The 22840-nt window shown below is 49.3% G+C and overlaps 1 protein-coding gene across 4 annotated transcripts in view; it reads right to left on the reverse strand.

The window, feature by feature from the left end:
* Window positions 1–22840, reverse strand: part of LOC134980612 (protein transport protein Sec23A) — a 265943-nt gene that overhangs the window by 99951 nt on the left and 143152 nt on the right. For all 4 annotated transcript variants that reach the window (XM_063947502.1, XM_063947500.1, XM_063947503.1 and 1 more), the window contains 2 exons: window positions 14723–14803; window positions 7185–7274 (listed from right to left, as the gene is read on the reverse strand). In XM_063947502.1, coding sequence (XP_063803572.1) covers window positions 7185–7274; window positions 14723–14803 — 171 coding nt within the window. The remainder of the gene's footprint in view (window positions 1–7184; window positions 7275–14722; window positions 14804–22840) is intronic.

Genomic DNA, 22840 nt, shown 5'->3' on the forward strand with positions numbered 1-22840 from the left:
GCCCGGACGAGCGTACACAATAAGGAAGGATTTTGAATCCCGGGTAAGACTCATACCAGCCACACCAATCACACCGTATAACCTGTGATCTGAACCCAGTTAACAGCATGATAACAGAGGAGCCTCTGGAAAGATGGCTCACAACAATAATAACCCGATTTTTGTAACAATAACTATGTACAAGTATTGCAGACAATCCGCACTTGGGATGGGCGCCCAGCATCCACTACGGACTACGAGAAATAGAATTATCGGTAAGTAAATTCTTATTTTCTCTGACGTCCTAGTGGATGCTGGGAACTCCGTAAGGACCATGGGGAATAGCGGCTCCGCAGGAGACTGGGCACAAAAGTAAAGCTTTAGGACTACCTGGTGTGCACTGGCTCCTCCCCCTATGACCCTCCTCCAAGCCTCAGTTAGGATACTGTGCCCGGACGAGCGTACACAATAAGGAAGGATTTTGAATCCCGGGTAAGACTCATACCAGCCACACCAATCACACCGTATAACCTGTGATCTGAACCCAGTTAACAGCATGATAACAGAGGAGCCTCTGGAAAGATGGCTCACAACAATAATAACCCGATTTTTGTAACAATAACTATGTACAAGTATTGCAGACAATCCGCACTTGGGATGGGCGCCCAGCATCCACTACGGACTACGAGAAATAGAATTACCGGTGAGTAAATTCTTATTTTCTCTGACGTCCTAGTGGATGCTGGGAACTCCGTAAGGACCATGGGGATTATACCAAAGCTCCCAAACGGGCGGGAGAGTGCGGATGACTCTGCAGCACCGAATGAGAGAACTCTAGGTCCTCCTCAGCCAGGGTATCAAATTTGTAGAAGTTAGCAAACGTGTTTGCCCCTGACCAAGTAGCTGCTCGGCAAAGTTGTAACGCCGAGACCCCTCGGGCAGCCGCCCACGATGAGCCCACCTTCCTTGTGGAATGGGCTTTCACAGATTTTGGCTGTGGCAGGCCTGCCACAGAATGTGCAAGCTGAATTGTACTACAAATCCAGCGAGCAATAGTCTGCTTAGAAGCAGGAGCACCCAGCTTGTTGGGTGCCTACAGGATAAACAGCGAGTCAGATTTCCTGACTCCAGCCGTCCTGGAAACATATATTTTCAGGGCCCTGACTACGTCCAGCAACTTGGAGTCCTCCAAGTCCCTAGTAGCCGCAGGTACCACAATAGGCTGGTTCAGGTGAAACGCTGAAACCACCTTAGGGAGAAATTGAGGACGAGTCCTCAATTCTGCCCTGTCCGAATGAAAAATTAGGTAAGGGCTTTTATAGGATAAAGCCGCCAATTCTGAGACACGCCTGGCTGAAGCCAGGGCCAACAGCATTTCCACTTTCCATGTGAGATATTTTAAGTCCACAGTGGTGAGTGGTTCAAACCAATGTGATTTTAGGAACCCCAAAACTACATTGAGATCCCAAGGTGCCACTGGAGGCACAAAAGGAGGTTGTATATGCAGTACCCCCTTGACAAACGTCTGAACTTCAGGAACTGAAGCCAGTTCTTTCTGGAAGAAAATCGACAGGGCCGAAATTTGAACCTTAATGGACCCTAATTTTAGGCCCATAGACAGTCCTGTTTGCAGGAAATGCAGGAAACGACCCAGTTGAAATTCCTCTGTAGGGGCCTTCCTGGCCTCGCACCACGCAACATATTTACGCCAAATACGGTGATAATGTTGTGCGGTTACATCCTTCCTGGCTTTGATCAGGGTAGGGATGACTTCATCCGGAATGCCTTTTTCCTTCAGGATCCGGCGTTCAACCGCCATGCCGTCAAACGCAGCCGCGGTAAGTCTTGGAACAGACAGGGTCCCTGCTGGAGCAGATCCCTTCTTAGAGGTAGAGGCCACGGTTCCTCTGTGAGCATCTCTTGAAGTTCCGGGTACCAAGTCCTTCTTGGCCAATCCGGAGCCACGAGTATAGTCCTTACTCCTCTCCTTCTTATGATTCTCAGTACCTTGGGTATGAGAGGAAGAGGAGGGAACACATATACCGACTGGAACACCCACGGAGTTACCAGAGCGTCCACCGCTATTGCCTGAGGGTCCCTTGACCTGGCGCAATATCTGTCCAGTTTCTTGTTGAGACGGGACGCCATCATGTCCACCTTTGGTTTTTCCCAGCGGTTTACAATCACTTGGAAGACTTCAGGATGAAGTCCCCACTCCCCCGGGTGGAGGTCGTGTCTGCTGAGGAAGTCTGCTTCCCAGTTGTCCACTCCCGGAATGAACACTGCTGACAGTGCTATCACATGATTTTCCGCCCAGCGGAGAATCCTTGCAGCTTCTGCCATTGCCCTCCTGCTTCTTGTGCCGCCCTGTCTGTTTACGTGGGCGACCGCCGTCATGTTGTCCGACTGGATCAATACCGGTTGACCCTGAAGCAGAGGCCTTGCTTGACTTAGGGCATTGTAAATGGCCCTTAGCTCTAGGATATTTATGTGAAGAGACGTTTCCATGCTTGACCACAAGCCCTGGAAATTTCTTCCCTGTGTGACTGCTCCCCAGCCTCTCAGGCTGGCATCCGTGGTTACCAGCATCCAATCCTGAATGCCGAATCTGCGGCCCTCTAGAAGATGAGCCTTCTGTAACCACCACAGGAGAGATACCCTTGTCCTTGGAGATAGGGTTATCCGCTGATGCATCTGAAGATGCGATCCGGACCATTTGTCCAGCAGATCCCACTGAAAAGTTCTTGCATGGAATCTTCCGAATGGAATCGCTTCGTAAGAAGCCACCATTTTTCCCAGGACTCTCGTGCACTGATGCACTGACACTTGTCCTGGTTTTAGGAGGTTCCTGACTAGCTCGGATAACTCCCTGGCCTTCTCCTCCGGGAGAAACACCTTTTTCTGGACTGTGTCCAGAATCATACCTAGGAACAGTAGACGTGTTGTTGGAATCAGCTGTGATTTTGGGATATTTAGAATCCACCCGTGCTGACGTAGCACTACCTGAGATAGTGCTACTCCGACCTCTAACTGTTCCCTGGACCTTGCCCTTATCAGGAGATCGTCCAAGTAAGGGATAATTAATACGCCTTTTCTTCGAAGAAGAATCATCATTTCGGCCATTACCTTGGTAAAGACCCGTGGTGCCGTGGACAATCCAAACGGCAGCGTCTGAAACTGATAATGACAGTTTTGTATCACAAACCTGAGGTACCCTTGGTGAGAAGGGTAGATTGGGACATGGAGATAAGCATCCTTGATGTCTAGAGATACCATATAGTCCCCTTCTTCCAGGTTCGCTATCACTGCTCTGAGTGACTCCATCTTGAATTTGAACCTTTTTATGTAAGTGTTCAAAGATTTTAGATTTAAAATTGGTCTCACCGAGCCGTCCGGCTTCGGTACCACAAACAGCGTGGAATAATACCCCTTTCCCTGTTGTAGGAGGGGTACCTTGATTATCACCTGCTGGGAATACAGCTTGTGAATAGCTTCCAATACTGCCTCCCTGTCGGAGGGAGACGTTGGTAGAGCAGACTTCAGGAACCGGCGAGGGGGAGACGTCTCGAATTCCAATTTGTACCCCTGTGATACTACCTGCAGGATCCAGGGGTCCACTTGCGAGTGAGCCCACTGCGCGCTGAAATTCTTGAGACGGCCCCCCACCGTGCCCGAGTCTGCTTGCAGAGCCCCAGCGTCATGCTGAGGACTTGGCAGAAGCGGGGGAGGGCTTCTGCTCTTGGGAAGAGGCTGCATGGTGCAGTCTTTTTCCCCTTCCTCTGCCCCAGGGCAGGAACGAGCGGCCTTTTTCCCTCTTGCCCTTATAGGAACGAAAGGACTGGGTTTGAAAAGACGGTGTCTTTTTCTGCTGAGAGGTGACCTGGGGTAAAAAGGTGGATTTTCCAGCCGTTGCCGTGGCCACCAGGTCCGATAGACCGACCCCAAATAACTCCTCCCCTTTATACGGCAATACTTCCATATGTCGTTTGGAATCCGCATCACCTGACCACTGTCGCGTCCATAACGTTCTTCTGGCAGAAATGGACATCGCACTTACTCTAGATGCCAGGGTGCAAATATCCCTCTGTGCATCTCGCATATATAGTAATGCATTCTTTAAATGCTCTATAGTTAATAATATACTGTCCCTATCCAGGGTATCAATATTTTCAGTCAGGGAATCCGACCAAGCCACTCCAGCGCTGCACATCCAGGCTGAGGCGATCGCTGGTCGCAGTATAACACCGGTATGTGTGTATATACCTTTTAAGATATTTTCCAGCCTTCTATCAGCTGATTCCTTGAGAGCGGCCGTATCAGGAGACGGTAACGCCACTTGTTTTGATAAGCGTGTGAGCGCCTTATCTACCCTAGGGGGTGTTTCCCAACGTGCCCTAACCTCTGGCGGGAAAGGGTATAGTGCCAATAATTTATTAGAAATCAGCAGTTTTTTATCGGGGGAAACCCACGCTTTATCACACACCTCATTTAATTCATCTGACTCAGGAAAAACCACTGGTAGTTTTTTCACACCCCACATAATACCCTTTTTTGTGGTACTTGTAGTGTCAGAAATGTTCAATGCCTCCTTCATTGCCGTGATCATGTAACGTGTGGCCCTACTGGACATTACGTTTGTCTCGTCACCGTCGACACTGGATTCAGTATCCGTGTCAGGGTCTGTGTCGACCATCTGAGGTAACGGGCGTTTTAGCGCCCCTGACGGTGTCTGAGACGCCTGAACAGGCACTAATTGATTTGTCGGCTGTCTCATGTCGTCAACAGTTTTTTGCAAAGTGCTGACATTGTCACGTAATTCTTTAATTACTACCATCCAGTCAGGTGTCGACTCCCTAGGGGGTGACATCACTAACACAGGCAATTGCTCTGCTTCCACATCATTTTCCTCCTCATACATGTCGACACAATCGTACCGACACCCAGCACACACACAGGGAATGCTCTGATAGAGGACAGGACCCAACTAGCCCTTTGGGGAGACAGAGGGAGAGTTTGCCAGCACACACCAGAGCGCTATATATATACAGGGATAACCTTATATAAGTGTTACTCCCTGTTATAGCTGCTGTATTTATATATTAGCTGCCAATAGTGCCCCCCTCTCTGTTTTACCCTGTTTCTGTAGTGCAGGACTGCAGGGGAGAGTCAGGGAGCCGTCCTTCCAGCGGAGCTGTGAAAGAAAATGGCGCTTGTGTGCTGAGGAGAAAGGCTCCGCCCCCTTCACGGCGGCCTTTTCTCCCGCTTTTTTCAGGAAACTGGCAGGGGATAAATGCATCCATATAGCCCAGGAGCTATATGTGATGCATTCTTTTTAGCCATATAAGGTTTTTATATCGTTTTTATTGCGTCTCAGGGCGCTCCCCCCCAGCGCCCTGCACCCTCAGTGACCGGAGTGTGAAGTGTGCTGAGAGCAATGGCGCACAGCTGCAGTGCTGTGCGCTACCTTATTTGAAGACAGGAACGTCTTCTGCCGCCGCTTTCTCCGGACCTCTTTGCTCTTCTGGCTCTGTAAGGGGGCCGGCGGCGCGGCTCCGGGACCCATCCAGGCTGAACCTGTGATCGTCCCTCTGGAGCTAATGTCCAGTAGCCAAGAAGCCCAATCCACTCTGCAGTCAGGTGAGTTCGCTTCTTCTCCCCTTAGTCCCACGATGCAGTGAGCCTGTTGCCAGCAGGACTCACTGAAAATAAAAAACCTATTTAAACTTTTACTTCTAAGCAGCTCAGGAGAGCCACCTAGCTTGCACCCTTCTCGTTCGGGCACAAAAATCTAACTGAGGCTTGGAGGAGGGTCATAGGGGGAGGAGCCAGTGCACACCAGGTAGTCCTAAAGCTTTACTTTTGTGCCCAGTCTCCTGCGGAGCCGCTATTCCCCATGGTCCTTACGGAGTTCCCAGCATCCACTAGGACGTCAGAGAAATGTGCTTCTGAAAACTATAGGGAGAGACAATTTCCACCAAGCCCATGTGTTATTTAATGAGAAGAAACCCCCCCACCAACAACCATCTGCTCCTCCATATAAACTCAACCCAGTACAGTGTCATATGAATCAAACATTCATGCAATACCAAGATTTTAGGTACCAGAAAAATAAATGGGTGGTAAAGCCTAGTTTATTTCTGGAGGATTCTGTCAAGAAAGCACATGGAACAGAACTTGCGCAATAACTTAAGAAAGGATTAATACAAACACTTACACAGGACAAGCGTGTTCAACTCGTATCCAATTTGGTAACACGAGAGGCATATGAAAAAATAAATAAATAAAAGCCAGGCAACGCTGGCCATTACATCTAGCAACTTTATATACGTACATATAAAAAACATATACACAAACATAGCAAAAAAAACCCATTAAGACATTCTTCTCCGTGGCTACATAAAACAACAATCAGTTCAAGTAGCATACTCCCTTGAATTGCAAGTGCCTAAAAATAAAATGCCCGTTGTGTACAGAAGCGTTATAAATGTTATCAGGAAAAGAAAACAAAGGACACGGTTTAGATAGGCAAACGACATACATTAGACTCATGTAAATATGTGTACGTGACATATGCTTCAAAAGCGCTCGTAAAATGCCAGTCTTAACTGATACAGCTCAGTGACCGTGCCATACTCCTTTGTCCACCAATGTTTTCAGAGAAAATGTCCTCCTTTGCATCTTGTCCGCAGTCGTGATGCAGTGTTCAAATAACCTTTTTTGACTGTAGGCAACTGTATGGGAGGGGTGTATACAGAGGTGTGTTGTCCAAAGATACCGCACTATGGGGGAGATGTACTAAGAAGTGATAAAAGTGGAGAAGTGAGCCAGTGGAGAAGTTGCCCATGGCAACCAATCAGCTGCTATGTATGCTTTTATAGTATGCAAATTATAAATGTGACGTCAATGCTGATTGGTTGCCATGGGCAATTTCTCCACTGGCTCACTTCTCCACTTTTATCACTGCTTAGTACATCTCCCAGCATGTCCTCTAATTTTATTTATTCGTTCTCATGGATGGATTTATTTATTTTTTGTACAACGAGCAGTGCTGTGTCAATTAAACGGTTATTTAATAATACCTTTGAAGTATACATCTGGTTCGCATATTTACACAAGTCTAGTATATGTCTATTGACAATCTAAACCAAAAAACACTACCGGGTGCCCATGTCCTTTGTATATTCACAAACATACTGGAAGTTTACCTGATTGACCACCTCAAAATACACCGCAAGGGTTGTGGCAGGACTGAGGCCGCAGATTTTCCATTGACAGGTGCCACCCGTACCAATCTCCTGTGGAAACATACAGAATTATTGTAGAAAGACAGATTAGTTACATAAAAATGAGAACACAGTAGATAAGGTGCCGCGTTCAGATATAAGGACAAATGACAATATTTCTGTATCCCAGTAAGGTGCTATTAAAGCTTTTGGTTTTCCCGCAGAGAAATCTCCACATAATATCTATATAGATGGGGCACATTACCGGTTACTGCACTCAGGTGGTTTAATAGCATTCCTAATTAACTGCTTAATTGCAGTTAAGACCTTCAGTCTGTACCTCGGGAATGTGCTACAGGCCTTCCAACAATAAGTGAGATAGAAAACCAAACTAATTCAGCATTAAAAGGGAAAAACAATGTTTTATTTATTCCACAAAAATGTAATGTCAAATAACTAGTAGTTCAACAAATCCTATCTATTTAATACCCATGTATTTCAGTTTTCTTTAGAGTATAGATACAGTATGGGGAATTTATTATATCATTTGCAGGGGGGAAAAAATGAAACCAAGAAAACATCAAGGGAGGAATTCAAATGATCTATCACGCCCAATCTCCGTTCCATAGTGATCCCTGTTATTGCACATATCGCACCCATGGTAATCAGGTTCAGCTGCGTAAAGGGTTGGACGCCCTCGATATCCCGGGGGTAGCGAGCTAAAAATAAGAATTTACTCACCGGTAATTCTATTTCTCGTAGTCCGTAGTGGATGCTGGGAACTCCGTAAGGACCATGGGGAATAGCGGGCTCCGAAGGAGGCTGGGCACTCTAGAAAGATCTTAGACTACCTGGTGTGCACTGGCTCCTCCCACTATGACCCTCCTCCAAGCCTCAGTTAGGACACCGTGCCCGGACGAGCGTACACAATAAGGAAGGATTTTGAATCCCGGGTAAGACTCATACCAGCCACACCAATCACACCGTATAACTCGTGATATGAAACCCAGTTAACAGTATGAAACAACTGAGCCTCTCAACAGATGGCTCAACAATAACCCGATTTAGTTAACAATAACTATGTACACGTATTGCAGATAAACCGCACTTGGGATGGGCGCCCAGCATCCACTACGGACTACGAGAAATAGAATTACCGGTGAGTAAATTCTTATTTTCTCTGACGTCCTAGTGGATGCTGGGAACTCCGTAAGGACCATGGGGATTATACCAAAGCTCCCAAACGGGCGGGAGAGTGCGGATGACTCTGCAACACCGAATGAGAGAACTCCAGGTTCTCCTCAGCCAGGGTATTAAATTTATAGAATTTTGCAAACGTGTTTGCCCCTGACCAAGTAGCAGCTCGGCAAAGTTGTAAAGCCGAGACCCCTCGGGCAGCCGCCCAAGATGAGCCCACCTTCCTTGTGGAATGGGCATTGACAGATTTTGGCTGTGGCAGGCCAGCCACAGAATGTGCAAGCTGAATTGTACTACAAATCCAACGAGCAATAGTCTGCGTAGAAGCAGGAGCACCCAGCTTGTTGGGTGCATATAGGATAAACAGCGAGTCAAATTTTCTGACTCCAGCCGTTCTGGAAACATATATTTTCAGGGCCCTGACCATGTCTAACAACTTGGAGTCCTCCAAGTCCCTAATAGCCGCAGGCACCACAATATGCTGGTTCAGGTGAAACGCTGACACCACCTTAGGGAGAAACTGGGGACGAGTCCTCAATTCTGCCCTATCCATATGGAAAATCAGATAAGGGCTTTTACATGATAAAGCCGCCAATTCTGATACTCGCCTGGCCGAAACCAAGGCCAATAACATGACCACTTTCCAAGTGAGATATTACAGATCCACGGTCTTTAGTGGTCCCAAGGTGCCACAGGAGGCACAAACGGGGGCTGAATATGCAGCACTCCTTTTATAAATGTCTGAACTTCAGGTACTGAAGCTAGTTCTTTTTGAAAGAAGATCGACAGAGCCGAGATCTGTACCTTAATGGAACCTAATTTAAGGCCCATAGTCACTCCTGCTTGCAGGAAATGCAGAAAACGACCTAGTTGAAATTCCTCTGTTGGGGCCCTTTCGGCCTCACACCATGCAACATATTTCCGCCATATGCGGTGATAATGATTTGCTGTAATCTCTTTCCTGGCTTTAGTAAGCGTAGGAATGACTTCCTCCGGAATGCCCTTTTCCTTCAGGATCCAGCGTTCAACCGCCATGCCGTCAAACGCAGCCGCGGTAAGTTTTGGAACAGACAGGGCCCCTGCTGCCGCAGGTCCTGTCTGAGTGGCAGAGGCCATGGGTCCTCTGATATAAATTCTTGAAGTTCTGGGTACCAAGCTCTTCTTGGCCAGTCCGGAACCACGAGTATCGTTCTTACTCCTCGCCTTCTTATTATTCTCAGTACCTTTGGTATGAGAGGCAGAGGGGAAAACACATAAACCGACTGGTACACCCACGGTGTTACCAGAGCGTCCACAGCTATCGCCTGAGGGTCCCTTGACCTGGCGCAATATCTTTTATAGCTTTTTGTTGAGGCGGGACGCCATCATGTCCACCTGTGGCCTTTCCCACTGGTGTACAATCCTTTGGAAGACTTCTGGAGGAAGTCCCCACTCTCCCGGGTGGAGGTCGTGTCTGTTGAGAAGATCTGCTTCCCAGTTGTCCACTCCGGGAATGAACACTGCTGACAGTGCTAACACATGATTTTCCGCCTATCGGATAATCCTTGTGGCTTCTGCCATCGCCATCCTGCTTCTTGTGCTGCCCTGTTGGTTTACATGGGCGACTGCCGTGATGTTGTCTGATTGGATCAGTACCGGCTGGTTTTGAAGCAGAGGCCTTACAGGCCTCAGGGCATTGTAAATGGCTTTCAGGTCCAGAATATTTATGTGTAGGGAAATCACCTGACTTGACCAAAGTCCCTGGAAGTTTCTTCCCTGTGTGACTGCCCCCGAGCCTCAAAGGCTGGTATCCATGGTCACTAGGACCTAGTCCTGTATGCCGAACCTGCGGCCCTCTTGAAGATGGGCACTCTGCAGCCACCACAGTAGAGATACCCTGGTCCTCGGAGACAGGGTTATCAGCCTATGCATCGGAAGATGCGATCCGGACCACTTGTCCAACAGGTCCCTCTGAAAAGTTCTTGTATGGAACCTGCCTAATGGGATTGCTTCGTAGGAAGCTACCATTTTTCCCAGGACTCGCGTGCAATGATGCACCGCTACCTGTTTTGGCTTCAGGAGGTCTCTGACTAGAGATGACAACTCCTTGGCTTTCTCCTCCGGGAGAAACACTATTTCTGGTTTATGTCCAGAACCATCCCCAGGAACAGTAGACGTGTCATAGGAACCAGCTGTGACTTTGGACTGTTTAGAATCCAACCGTGCTGTTGTAGCACTTTCCAAAATAGTGCTACCCCGACTACCAACTGCTCCTTGGACCTCGCCCTTATAAAGAGATTGTCCAAGTACGGGATAATTAAAACTCCCTTTTTTCGAAGGAGTATCATCATTTCGGCCCTTACCTTGATAAAACACCCTCGGTGCCATGTACAGTCCAAACGGCAGTGTTTGGATTTGGTAATGGTAATCCTGTACCACAAATCTGAGGTACTCCTGGCGAGGATGGTAAATGGGGACATGCAGGTAAGCATCCTTGATGTCCCGGGATACCATGTAATCCCCCTCGTCCAGGCTTGCAATAACCGCCCTGAGCGATTCCATCTTGAACTTGAATTTTTTTATGTATGTGTTCAAGGATTTTAATATATAAAATGGGTCACACCGAACCATGCGGTTTCGGTACCCCAAACCGTGTGGAATAGTAACCCCGTCCTTGTTGAAGTAGGGGCACCTTGAGTATTACCTGCTGGGAATACCGCTTATTAATTGCCTCTAGCACAGCCTCCCTGCCTGAGGGAGTTGTCAGCAAGGCATATTTTAGGAAACGGCTGGGGGGAGACATCTCGAATTCCAGCTTGTACCCCTGAAATACTACTTGAAAGAAACAGGGATCCACCTGTGAGCGAGCCCACTAATTGCTGAAATTTTTGAGACGGCCGCCCACCGTACCTGGCTACACCTGTGGAGCACCGCGTCATGCTGTGGACTCACAGGAAGCGGGGGAAGAATTTTGATTCTGGGAACAGGCTGACTGGTGCAGCTTTTTCCCTCTTCCCTTGTCTCTGTACAGAAAGGAAGCGCCATTTGACCCGCTTGCTTTTCTGAAGCCGAAAGGACTGTACCTTTGTCTGTGAGGAAAACCTGAGGTAAAAATATTTCTTCCCAGCAGTTGCTGTGGATACGAGGTCCCAGAGACCATCCCCAAATAATTCCTCACCCTTATAAGGCAGAATCTCTATGCGCTTTTTAAGTCAGCATCACCTGTCCAGTGACAGGTCTCTAATACCCTACCTGAGTGTGTAAATACAGACTTCAGGATAGCCTCCTGCTTTTTATCAACAGGTACCTTCAAAGTGGCCGTTCCTAAAACGGCAGTGCCACCTTTTTTGACAACCGTGTGAGCGCCTTTTCCACCCTAGGGGATATCTCCCAGCGTAACTTATCCTCCTGGCGGGAAAGGGTACGCCATCAGTAACTTTTTATAAATTACCAGTTTCTTAACGTGGGAACCCACGCTTTTCACACACTTCATTTATTCATCTGATGGGGGAACAAAACACTGCCTGTTTTTTCTCCCCAAACCTAAAACCCATTTTTAGAGGTGCTTGGGTTAATGTCAGAAATGTATAACACATTTTTTATTGCCGGGATCAAGTCACGGATGTTCCTAGTGGATTGTGTATATGTCTCAACCTTGTCGACACTGGAGTCAAACTCCGTGTCGACATCTGTGTCTGTCATCTGAGAGAGCGGGCGTTTTTGAGCCCCTGATGGCCTTTGAGACGCCTGGGCAGGCGCGGGCTGAGAAGCCGGCTGTCCCACAGCTGTTACGTCATCCACCCTTTTATATAAGGAGTTGACACTGTCGGTTACTACCTTCCACCTATCCATCCACTCTGGTGTCGGCCCCACAGGGGGCGACATCACATATATCGGCCTCTGTTCCGTCACCATATAAGCCTCCTCATTCAACATGTCGACACAGCCGTACCGACACACCGCAGACACACAGGGAATGCTCTAAACGAGGACAGGACCCACAAAAGCCCTTTGGGGGGACAGAGTGAGAGTATGCCAGCACACACCAGAGCGCTATATAATGCAGGGACTAACTGAGTTATGTCCCCTATAGCTGCTTTTTTTATATATATATACTGCGCCTAAATTAAATGCCCCCCCCTCTCTTTTTTAACCCTTTTCTGTGTTGTAAACTGCAGGGGAGAGCTAGGGAGCTTCCCTCCATCGGAGCTGTGAGGGAAAATGGCGCCAGTGTGCTTGAGGGAGATAGCTCCGTCCCTTTTCCGCGGCCTATTCTCCCGCTTTTTTATGGAATCTGGCAGGGGTATTTACCTCATATATAACCCCTGGGGCTATATATTGAGGTATTTTTGCCAGCCAAGGTGTTTTTATTGCTGCCTCAGGGCGCCCCCCCCCCCAGCGCCCTGCACCCTCAGTGACCGGAGTGTGAAGTGTGTGAGAGGAGCAATGGCGCACAGCTGCAGTGCTGTGCGCTACCTTGGTGAAGACTGAGTCTTCATGCCGCCGATTTTCCGGACCATCTTCTTGCTTCTGGCTCTGTAAGGGGGACGGCGGCGCGGCTCCGGGACCGAACACCAAGGACTGGGCCTGCGGTCGATCCCTCTGGAGCTAATGGTGTCCAGTAGCCTAAGAAGCCCAATCCGGCTGCAAGCAGGCGAGTTCGCTTCTTCTCCCCTTAGTCCCTCGCTGCAGTGAGCCTGTTGCCAGCAGGTCTCACTGAAAATAAAAAAATCTAAGACTATTACTTTCTAAGAGCTCAGGAGAGCCCCTAGTGTGCATCCAACCTCGGCCGGGCACGAAATCTAACTGAGGCTTGGAGGAGGGTCATAGTGGGAGGAGCCAGTGCACACCAGGTAGTCTAAGATCTTTCTAGAGTGCCCAGCCTCCTTCGGAGCCCGCTATTCCCCATGGTCCTTACGGAGTTCCCAGCATCCACTAGGACGTCAGAGAAATGATTATACCATGCCTGTCAGCAGAAACAGAACAGATGTGAAGGGGGTGAAAAGAATTGAATACTGCCCCAAGAGTCTGCTAAGCAAAGTTGAACTAAGTAAGTGCATATCAGAAAATCTATGCACAGGCCCATTGGCTTATAATGTTCGGCCAATCAGAATTTTAGGGCATTTATTACTAGACTTTACTATTAACTAGGTGATTCATCGCGCCCTACGGGTGCTCTTCACACCATCGCAAGGGGCTACGCCCCTTTAACCCTTGCACGCCCTTGGGGCATGCAATATTTTTATGATATGGAATATTACCTCCAAGTATAATTTTGTGAGTGGTTAAATATTGCATGGCGTTGTGGGGGTGCCGCGGGTGGGGGAGGAAGTCCTGAGCAACCGCGGGTGGGGTAGGGGCGGTTGTTGGAGGGTGCGAGGATGGGGTCCAGAGGTGTTGCGGGTGAGGGAGGGGAAGTTGCGGGGTGCCGTGGATGGGGTCTGTAGATGCTGCGGGTGGACCGTGGATGGGGGCAGGAGGTGCTGTGGGTGGGGAGGGGCGGGTGCAGAGGGTGTGCTGCAGATGGGGGGAGGTGTTGAGGGCGGGGCGGAGAAGTGGGGGCCATGGATGGGGGATGGGTTCTGGAAGCGCTGCAGGTGGTGGAGGGGCGGGGTTGCCATGTGTGGGGGAGGGGCAGGTGCGTGGCTGTTGCGGGTAGGGGAGGAAATACGGAGGCGCTGCGGGTAGGGTAGGGGTGGGTGCGGGGGTGCCACGGGTGGGGGAGGGGCGTGCGCAGGGTTGCCGCGGGTGGGGGTGCCATGGGTGGGGTGGGGGTGCTGCAGGTGGGGGAGGAGCCGGGTGCGGGGGTGCCATGGGTGCGGGATGGTGTGGTTGCGGCGGGTGGGGGTGCATCAACTACTCACCAGAAAGTAAAAGGATCATGGCCTGCATTTTGCCACCTCTCCTATATATTTGGGCAGATCTGTGACTCTAATTCAGACCTGATCGGTGCTGTGCATTTTTGCACAGCAGCGATCAGGTCTGAACTGCGCATGCGCCGCAGCATGTCAGACAACCGACGGCTGTCTTAACCCTGCGATCGCCTCTGCCTGATTGCTTTTGTACTTGTGCGACGGGGCAGGGACTGAAATGCGGGGCGGACTAGCCCTGTGCTGGGCGACTCCCAACATGTCAGTGTGCCTGATCGTAGATGTGCTAAATTTAGCACATCTACAATCTGGTCTGAATTAGGCCCTCTAACTCCGCCCAGCGTTGTGACTCCGCCCAGCGTTAGGAAATGAGTCATAGATCTGGGCTAATATATAGGAGATGACTGTGGGTACGAGGGAAGCAGATGTTGGTTGCATTCGCTTCTGGCAATGACACAATACCACACAACTCACGTTTTCAGAAACACAGGGTCCCTTTGCATTCAGTGATACACAGGGTCCGATTGCACCAGAAATCTTTATCTCCCTGGAAGTCTTCAGAACACATGAAAAGTACAAGAAAAACATAACATGTAAACAAGCGTCAATGACAGAATATATCTATAAACAGCAACTGTGTATAATCTAAAGCAAAAGGTAATATGTTGGAATCAACATTTATTTTTATTTTTTTAAATCTCACTTTTTAAAGGGTTCAAACACTGTCAAAACGTAGATGTTTCCAATATAAGGTTTGGTGTAAACTCAACAGAAGTAGCTCATTGCTGTAAGACTCTGTACTGTACATTTACCTTTTCCCCAGTGTGTGTACTACCATCATGCGCTTTTCCCTCTTACACTTTTTTCTTGTCTTGTCCATTTGTTTATAAATTCTGTTAGGCGCTGTGTAACCTTTGTGGCACCATATAAATAAACGATAACAATAGTGGTGCATGTTGGAAGCATTACTAGGTGGGTGACCTACTGACAGGTTCGGCAACAGGGGGGTTAAAGGGGGTACCTGTACCAGGCCCCAATGATCAGAGGGGCACCAAGGATACGCCACTTAGTGACCAGTAGGGATTTGAGCCATCTTGTCCAAATAGGGCTGCAAGCTGTAGGCGGTGTGGGCGCAGCCTCAGAGTAATAGGAGCCTCTCACACAAAGTAACTGCGCAGCTTGAGTGTGCGCCCGCTCTTCTGGGTCCAGCTCAGTTGCAGGCACCTAAGCAATCTCTTTTAAACGATACTTAATAAAGAACATTTTTTGTTTTAATCTCACTAATGAATTAACTATTTCTAAACTATTTTCAAGAGTGCGCCCACACAAGAGTCTTCTTTTTCTCTTTGTAGTTACAGAACATGGCAGCAGCTACGCTGGCCAGGATTCCCATGCCCTGAGGCGGCCTCTACTGGTGGGGTGTGAGGGCCGCATGATATCTGCTGTGCGGTGCTTGGGGCTGGGTAGTATATATCAGAATTTTGATACCTACCGGTAAATCCTTTTCTCATAGTCCATAAGGGATATTGGGGAAAACTAGTACGATGGGGTATAGACGGGGTCCAACTGGGTGTGCTGGCTCCTCCCCTCTATGCCCCCTCCCACAGGCAGTTATAGGTAAAAACGTGCTCGAAGGAGAAAGGACATATATGAGAGAAGGAATATGATAACAAAGGGTGGTAAGATTTACACACCAGCACACCACAAACATATAACAACCAGCAACGGCTGGCAAAAACAACAGCAACAGCTGAACAGGTAACTATAGAACAAGAACCTGCAGAAAAGTGAACGCACTGAGGCGAGCGCCCAATATCCGTTATGGACTACAAGAAAAGGATTTACCGGTAGGTATCAAAATCCTACTTTCTCTAGCATCCATAAGGGATATTGGGGACAACTAGTATGATGGGGACGTCCCAAAGTTTCCAGAACGGGCGGGAATGGGTGGAGGCTGCTGCAACAACGCCTGCCCAAATTGGGTACCCTCTTTGGCCAGGGTATCAAACGTGTAGAACTTCACAAAGGTGTTCTTCCCCAACCAGGTAGCAGCCCGGCACAGTTGCAAGGCCGAGACGCCACAGGGAGCCGCCCAGGAAGAGCCCACTGATCTTGTAGAGTGGGCCTTCAGAGACTTAGGAACAGGTAAGACTGCCGACACATAGGACTATTGGATAGTAAGCCTAATCCAACGAGCAACGGACTGCTTTGAAACAGGGCAACCCTTTTTCTGTGCATCATAGCGCATGAACAAGGAATCCGTCTTTCTGACCCAAGCTGTGCGCTTCACATGGATCTTCAAGGCACGCACAGCATTCAATGCCTCCGGAGGAGCAGAAGCGGCAGAACTGGACGGAATTACAATAGGTTGATTCAGGTGAAACGCAGAGACAACCTTCGGAACTGCTGTCTAGTCCGGAGCTCCGTCTTTGTCCTCATAAAAGACCAAGTGCAGACTTTTACACGATAAGGCCCCCAATTCCGAGACACGTCGAGCAGAAACCAGGGTCAGTAACATCACCGTCTTCCACGTGAGATACTTGTCTTCTACTGTCACCAGAGGTTCAAACCAGGAGGACTGTAGAAATTTCAACACGACATCCAAGTCCCAGGGAGCTGTAGGCGGCACAAAGGGAGGTTATATGTGGAGTACCCCTTGCAAGAAGGTCTGAACTTCCGGCAACACTGCCAATTATTTTCTGAAAGAAAATTGAGAGAGAGCTGAAATCTGAACCTTAATGGAACCCAGACGTAAGCCCTTATCCACACCAGCTTGCAGGAAACTTCCCAAGTGAAACTCTGCAGGCGGATACGTGCATTCCTCGCACCAAGAGACATATCTCCTCCAGATATGATGATAGTGTTTTGACGTCACAGATTTCCTGGCCTGGACCATGGTTGCAATAACCTTCTTGGAAAGGCCCTTGTGAGCTAGGATGTTCCGCTCAACCTCCATGCCGTCAAACGAAGACGACGTAAGTCCGGGTAGACGAACGGTCCTAGTTGAAGAAGATCTCTTCTGAGTGGTAGAGGCCAAGGGTCTCCGACGGACATATCCAGAAGATACCATTCCCTCCGAGGCCAATCCGGGGCAATTAGAATTGCATGGACACCTTGATTCCTGATCCGCTTTAGCACCCTTGGGAGCAATGGGATCGGAGGAAACAGGTATAACAGCCAGCATGGCAATGGCGACGCCAGTGCGTCCACTGCCCTCGCCTGAGAGTCCCTGGTTCATGAGTAATACCATGGAAGTTTCTTGTTGAGGCAAGAAGCCATCATGTCTATTTGTAGGTAACCCCACAAGTCGATGATCTGCTGGAACACCAGATGGTGAAGCACCCACGCCCCCGGGTGGAGATCGTGACGACTCAGGAAGTCCGCCTCCCAGTTGTCCACACCCGGAATGAAGAATGCGGACATGGCTCTTGCATTTCTTTCCGCCCAGAGGAGTATCTTTGATACCTCTGGCATGCAGGCTCTGCTTTTTGTCCCTCCTTTTTGATTGATATACGCCACTGCCGTGGCGTTGTCTGACTGTACCTGGATCGCTTGATCCTTGAGCTGAGGAGATGCCTGAAGCAGAGCATCGTAGATTGGCCGAAGTTCCATAATGTTGAGTAGAAGGAGGCTTTCGTGGGATGTCCACCTACCCTGGAACTGCGCCCCTTGGGTGACAGCTACCCATCTCGCAGACTCGCATCTGTCGTGAGGAAGGTCCAATCCTGAATCCCGAAACTCCTGTTCTCCAGGAGACTGGAGGACTGAAGCCACCACAAGAGAGAAATCCTGCCCTAAGGTGACAGCCGAATCAACAGGTGCATCTGGAGATGTGATCTGGACCACTTGCCCAGGAGATCCAACTGAAATGTTCTGGCATGGAACCTCCCATACTGGACTGCCTCGTAGGAGGCAACCATCTTCCCCAACAATCTTATGCAGAGATGTACTTACACCCGAGTAGGGGGGAGCACTACGCGGACCATCTCCTGAAGTGTTGTAGCCTTGTCCTCTGGTAGAAACACCTTCTGTGCCACAGTATCCAGCAACATCCCCAAGAACAGGAGCCTCTGAGTTGGCTCCAGGTGGGAATTCTGTAAGTTGAGGATCCACCCATGGTCCGAAAGAAGATGGATAGTGCGGTCGATATGGAGCAACAAAAGTTCCCTGGATCATGCCTTTATCAGAAGATTGTCTAGATAAGGCACCACATTGCTCCCTTGGCTCCGGAGTTGAAGCATCATCTCCGTCATCACCTTCGTGAATACCCTCAGGGCTGTTGACAGGCAAAAGGGTAGTGCCTGGAATTGGAAGTGATCATCCAGCAGGAAAAACCGCAGGTACGCCTGATGAGGAGGACAAATTGGAATATGGAGATATGCGTCCTTGATATCCCAGGAAACCATAAATTCCTGTTCTTCCACGCCTGCAATCACTGCACGCAGGGACTCCATCTTGAACCTGAACTCCTTTAAAAAAGGATTCAAGGATTTCAGATTCAGAATGGGTCTGACCGAACCGTTTGGCTTCGGCACCACAAACAGGATTGAGTAAAACCCTTTGCCGCATTGCGATAGAGGTACTGGAACAATGACGTGGTACTGGACCAATTTTCGGATAGCCTGTTGTAAAGTAAATTGCATATCCTCCAAAGCTGGTAAACCTTATTTGAAACATCGTTGGGTGGGGGGGAGAGTACTGTCAAACTCCAGCTTGTAGCTTTGAGAAACGAGCTCCCTGACCCAGGCATCCTGGCAGGAGGTCTCCCAGATGCGGCTTAAGTGACGCAGTTTAGCTCCCACCTTGAGAACCCCTTTAGTGGAAGAAGAATTGGTGGACTGTTCCTGAGGACTGGTACTTGCAGGATTTCTGGACTTACCTCTGGTACCTCTAGCCGCATTCGAGGCACCTCTGGCCTTTGATCGAAATGTGGGAGGCCGAAAGGACTGGACAGACGGTCTCGCCGGCGAGGCCCCAGAGGGGAGAAACGTGGATTTCACGGCAGTAACCTTGGAAATCCAGGCATCCAACTCAACCCCAAAAAGCCATTCCCCAGAAAAGGGGAGTGACTCCACATTATGTTTGGAATCTGCGTCCGCAATCCACTGACGCAACCACAAGGCCCTGCGAGCTGACACCGCCATGGCCGATGTCAGAGCATTTATGTTCCCCATCTCTTTGAGGGAATCACAGAGGACACGGGTAGTGTCCTGTATGTGTTTCAGGAGGGTAACCATGATAACTAAGGGCATATCCTTCGAGAGGCCCCCCTGAATTTGAGTGGCCCAAGAATGAATGGCATGGGTCATCCAGCAACCTGCAATAACCGGTCTTTGTGAAAGGACGGCTGCACTGTATATAGATTTTAGGGTAGTCTCTATCTTTCTATCCCCCATATTCTTCATAGTAAAGGAGTCCGGGGCAGGCAGCACCGCCTTCTTAGACAGGTGAGAGACGGAGACATCCACCCCAGGGGGTTCCTCCGAAAATGTTCTACCTTGAGGAGCAAATGGGAAAGTGCGCAAAAACTTTTTGGACACTTGGAATTTTTTGTCTGGATTTTTCAGGCCTGTTTGAATAAGTCATCTAACTATGGAGATTCAGGGAAAGTGACATTGGGCTTGTTTTGTACAAAGAAAAACGACTGCTGTGAAGAAGCATCCTCTAGAGGGAGCTGTAACACATTTCTTATAGCCAAAATGAGGGTTCAATACCCTGAGTAGAATCGGGATCCCCACTAACGGGGTCCGGGTCATCCCCATCATCCTGGACATCATTATCTGTATCAGAGAGCAGAGCAGGTAAACCACGCTTCTGGGAACCTGTATGAGAGAGAGGGGGGGCTGTGCATCAGCCCTAGCAGCTAAATCTTCAACAGCTTGTTGCAGTAGTTGAGTCTTCTGCACATTAGCAGTGAGCTGGGATGACATATCTGACATCATAGTTTTAAGAGACCCTAACCAGTGGGGCTCTGTACCCTCTCCCCCAGTCTCTTCACTAATTTGTGAAGATTGACTACAGTGCTCACAGGAAACAGAGTCATTAGACACTGGAGAGAATCTGGTGTGACAGATACTGCACAGCTTGTGCTTACCCATATTATTCACAGTAAGTACAAACACATACACTTACACACAGACAGTTATAATGCAAGCCTGCTTTTCCTACTGTATGTGAGAGGAGACATACAGAGAGGGAGAAATACCAGCACACCCGGAGCTGCACAGCCCCAGTGAGACTGTCAGCTCTGTAATCACAATAACACCAATAAATGCAGTCCTAAATAGGCTCAGAATAGTGTACACAAGCGCTCTCCTCCTTATCTACACCCTGTACCAGTTTCCAGCGTTTCTGTGAGGCAGGAAGCGCCGAGTTTGTGCTGCTTATGGCTGCTGTAAGCAGAGGAAGGAGCCAAAACGCTGCTGGTCCCGCTCTGAGGAAGCTCCGCTCCGTCTAATAGCGCCGGAGCTATAAATATTATTTATACTGGCAAAGTCTCCAATAAGCTTAAAACCTCCCACAAGTGCTAAATTAAGCCTGTTTGCGCCAGTGTACTCACGGGGGATCCTAGCGGGACCCCCAGGGAGGCTCTCGTACGTCGCGCCCTTGATCAGCCGCACTTTAAACCGAGGACCCCTCTAGCGGGGCCCCCGTTGTGTACTCATCACCGATGTCACCTTCAGGCAGCGGTAGGGGTGTGCGGCGTGCTGTGACTGTGACAGCCAAGGCGCAGTAACCCAATGATAAAACAGCCCTTCAGGACGGTGGTCCTGCAGCGGGGAAGCGGCTCTGCATCTCACAAGGCCAGTGACCGCCCCCCTCCCCCTTAACTACCACGGCGCAGGTATGCTGTTGCCCTGACAGCATACCGAAAAAAAAAAAAAAGATTTAAATTAAATTTAAGAAAACTCTCTGGAGCTGCAGAGATGTGCATCCTCTCCTGAGGGCACTTTTTCTAAACTGCCCGTGGGAGGGGCATAGAGGGGAGGAGCCAGCACACCCAGTTGAATACATTTAAAGTGCACTGGCTCCTTTGGACACCGTCTATACCCCACCGTACTAGTTTCTCCGGGGCTTCCCAGGATTTTTCAAATAAAGCGTATAATTCTTCAGACGCAGGGAAGGTTAGCGAGGCTTTCTTATTGTCTGTGAAGTAAGCCTCCGCAACCTGCTCAAGTGGTGTATCCGCAATGTTTAACACATCTCTCATGGCCTCAATCATGAGCTGCGCCCCCTTTTGCAAGGGATGCTGCCCCCCTCAGCACATCCCCATCACCATCTGCCGTGTCAGAGTCGGTATCCGTGTCATCTTGCATAATCTGGGCAAGAGCACGTTTCTGTGGGTATAAATTAGAGGGTTGGGAAGAAATAGGAACAGAACCTGACCAAACAGCCATAGAATTCTTTAAAACCTGAGTTTCAGTCTCAGTATGAGCTACCCTAGTAGATATCTGAGAGATCATTCCCTTAATAGAAGTTAGCCATTCCGGCTCAGTAATGGGAATCTGAGACAAGGCATTACATTACTGGGTACAAGTAATTGATTCCCCTGGAGAAGACATGTCCTCAGCAGCATAAGAGACCGAATCCATTGACATGGCTATGTGAGAAATATACACCCACACACACAGGAAAATGTCAGACACAGTTTCCTCCCAAGTATGCCACAAATAAAAACACAGAGTTTGGAGCCAGCACAAACACAGCGCTTCCCTAGGTAGATATAATACAACTACCTGACGCTGACTGTGTACCTTAATAGACTACACAGTAATTACGCAGTCTCCCCCCTTCCTTCTACATCCCCCTGGTACCGCACAGGATAGCTGGAGTTGCGTGGAGGGACAGCTCTCCCTGTCAGCGTCTCTGTAGTGGATCTGCAGGCAGGAAAATGGTGCTGAACGCTGCTGGGTCCGCTCTGAGGAGAAGCTCCGCCCCTGAACATGCCGCTGCTTCCCGAACTTTATATCTTTACACTGGCCTGAGGAATGGTGCTGGCGTTACCGAGGTCCCTGACAGCCTGAGTGACCAGTGTAGAGTATAGACGCTGGCTCAGGGCGCCCCTCATAGCGCCGCACTGTGTACCGCTGAGCCTCTGGAGCGCAGTTAGTACTGCACTACCACTCTGTTGCCACCATCTTCACACTGGCTCTCTGCTTGCCATGGGGGCCGGTGACTCACTCGCCATCGGAAGCTTCTGGCTCTGTTAGGGGGTGGCGGCATGCTGCAGGAGTGAGCGGTCGCCTGGGGCGGCTAACGATCATCACCCGCAGGAGCTCAGTGTTCTGTCAGCGGAGATAGTGGCCATTAAACTCTCAGGGTTGGACACTACTCCCCCTCCTAAGTCCCACGAAGCAGGGAGGCTGTTCCCTGTGCCTTACTCTAAGAAAAACATTAAAACTAGAAAAACTCCCATGGAGCTCTCCTAGCTATGACCACCTCCTCCGGGCACATTTTCTAAACTGAGTCTGGTAGGAGGGGCATAGAGGGAGGAGCCAGCCCACACTGTTAAACTCTTAAAGTGCCAGTGTCTCCTAGTGGACCCGTCTGTACCCCATGGTACTAATGTGGACCCCAGCACCCTCTAGGACG

The sequence above is a fragment of the Pseudophryne corroboree genome, chromosome 12 (genome assembly GCF_028390025.1).
Source record: "Pseudophryne corroboree isolate aPseCor3 chromosome 12, aPseCor3.hap2, whole genome shotgun sequence".
In the NCBI taxonomy this organism is placed as follows: domain Eukaryota; kingdom Metazoa; phylum Chordata; class Amphibia; order Anura; family Myobatrachidae; genus Pseudophryne; species Pseudophryne corroboree.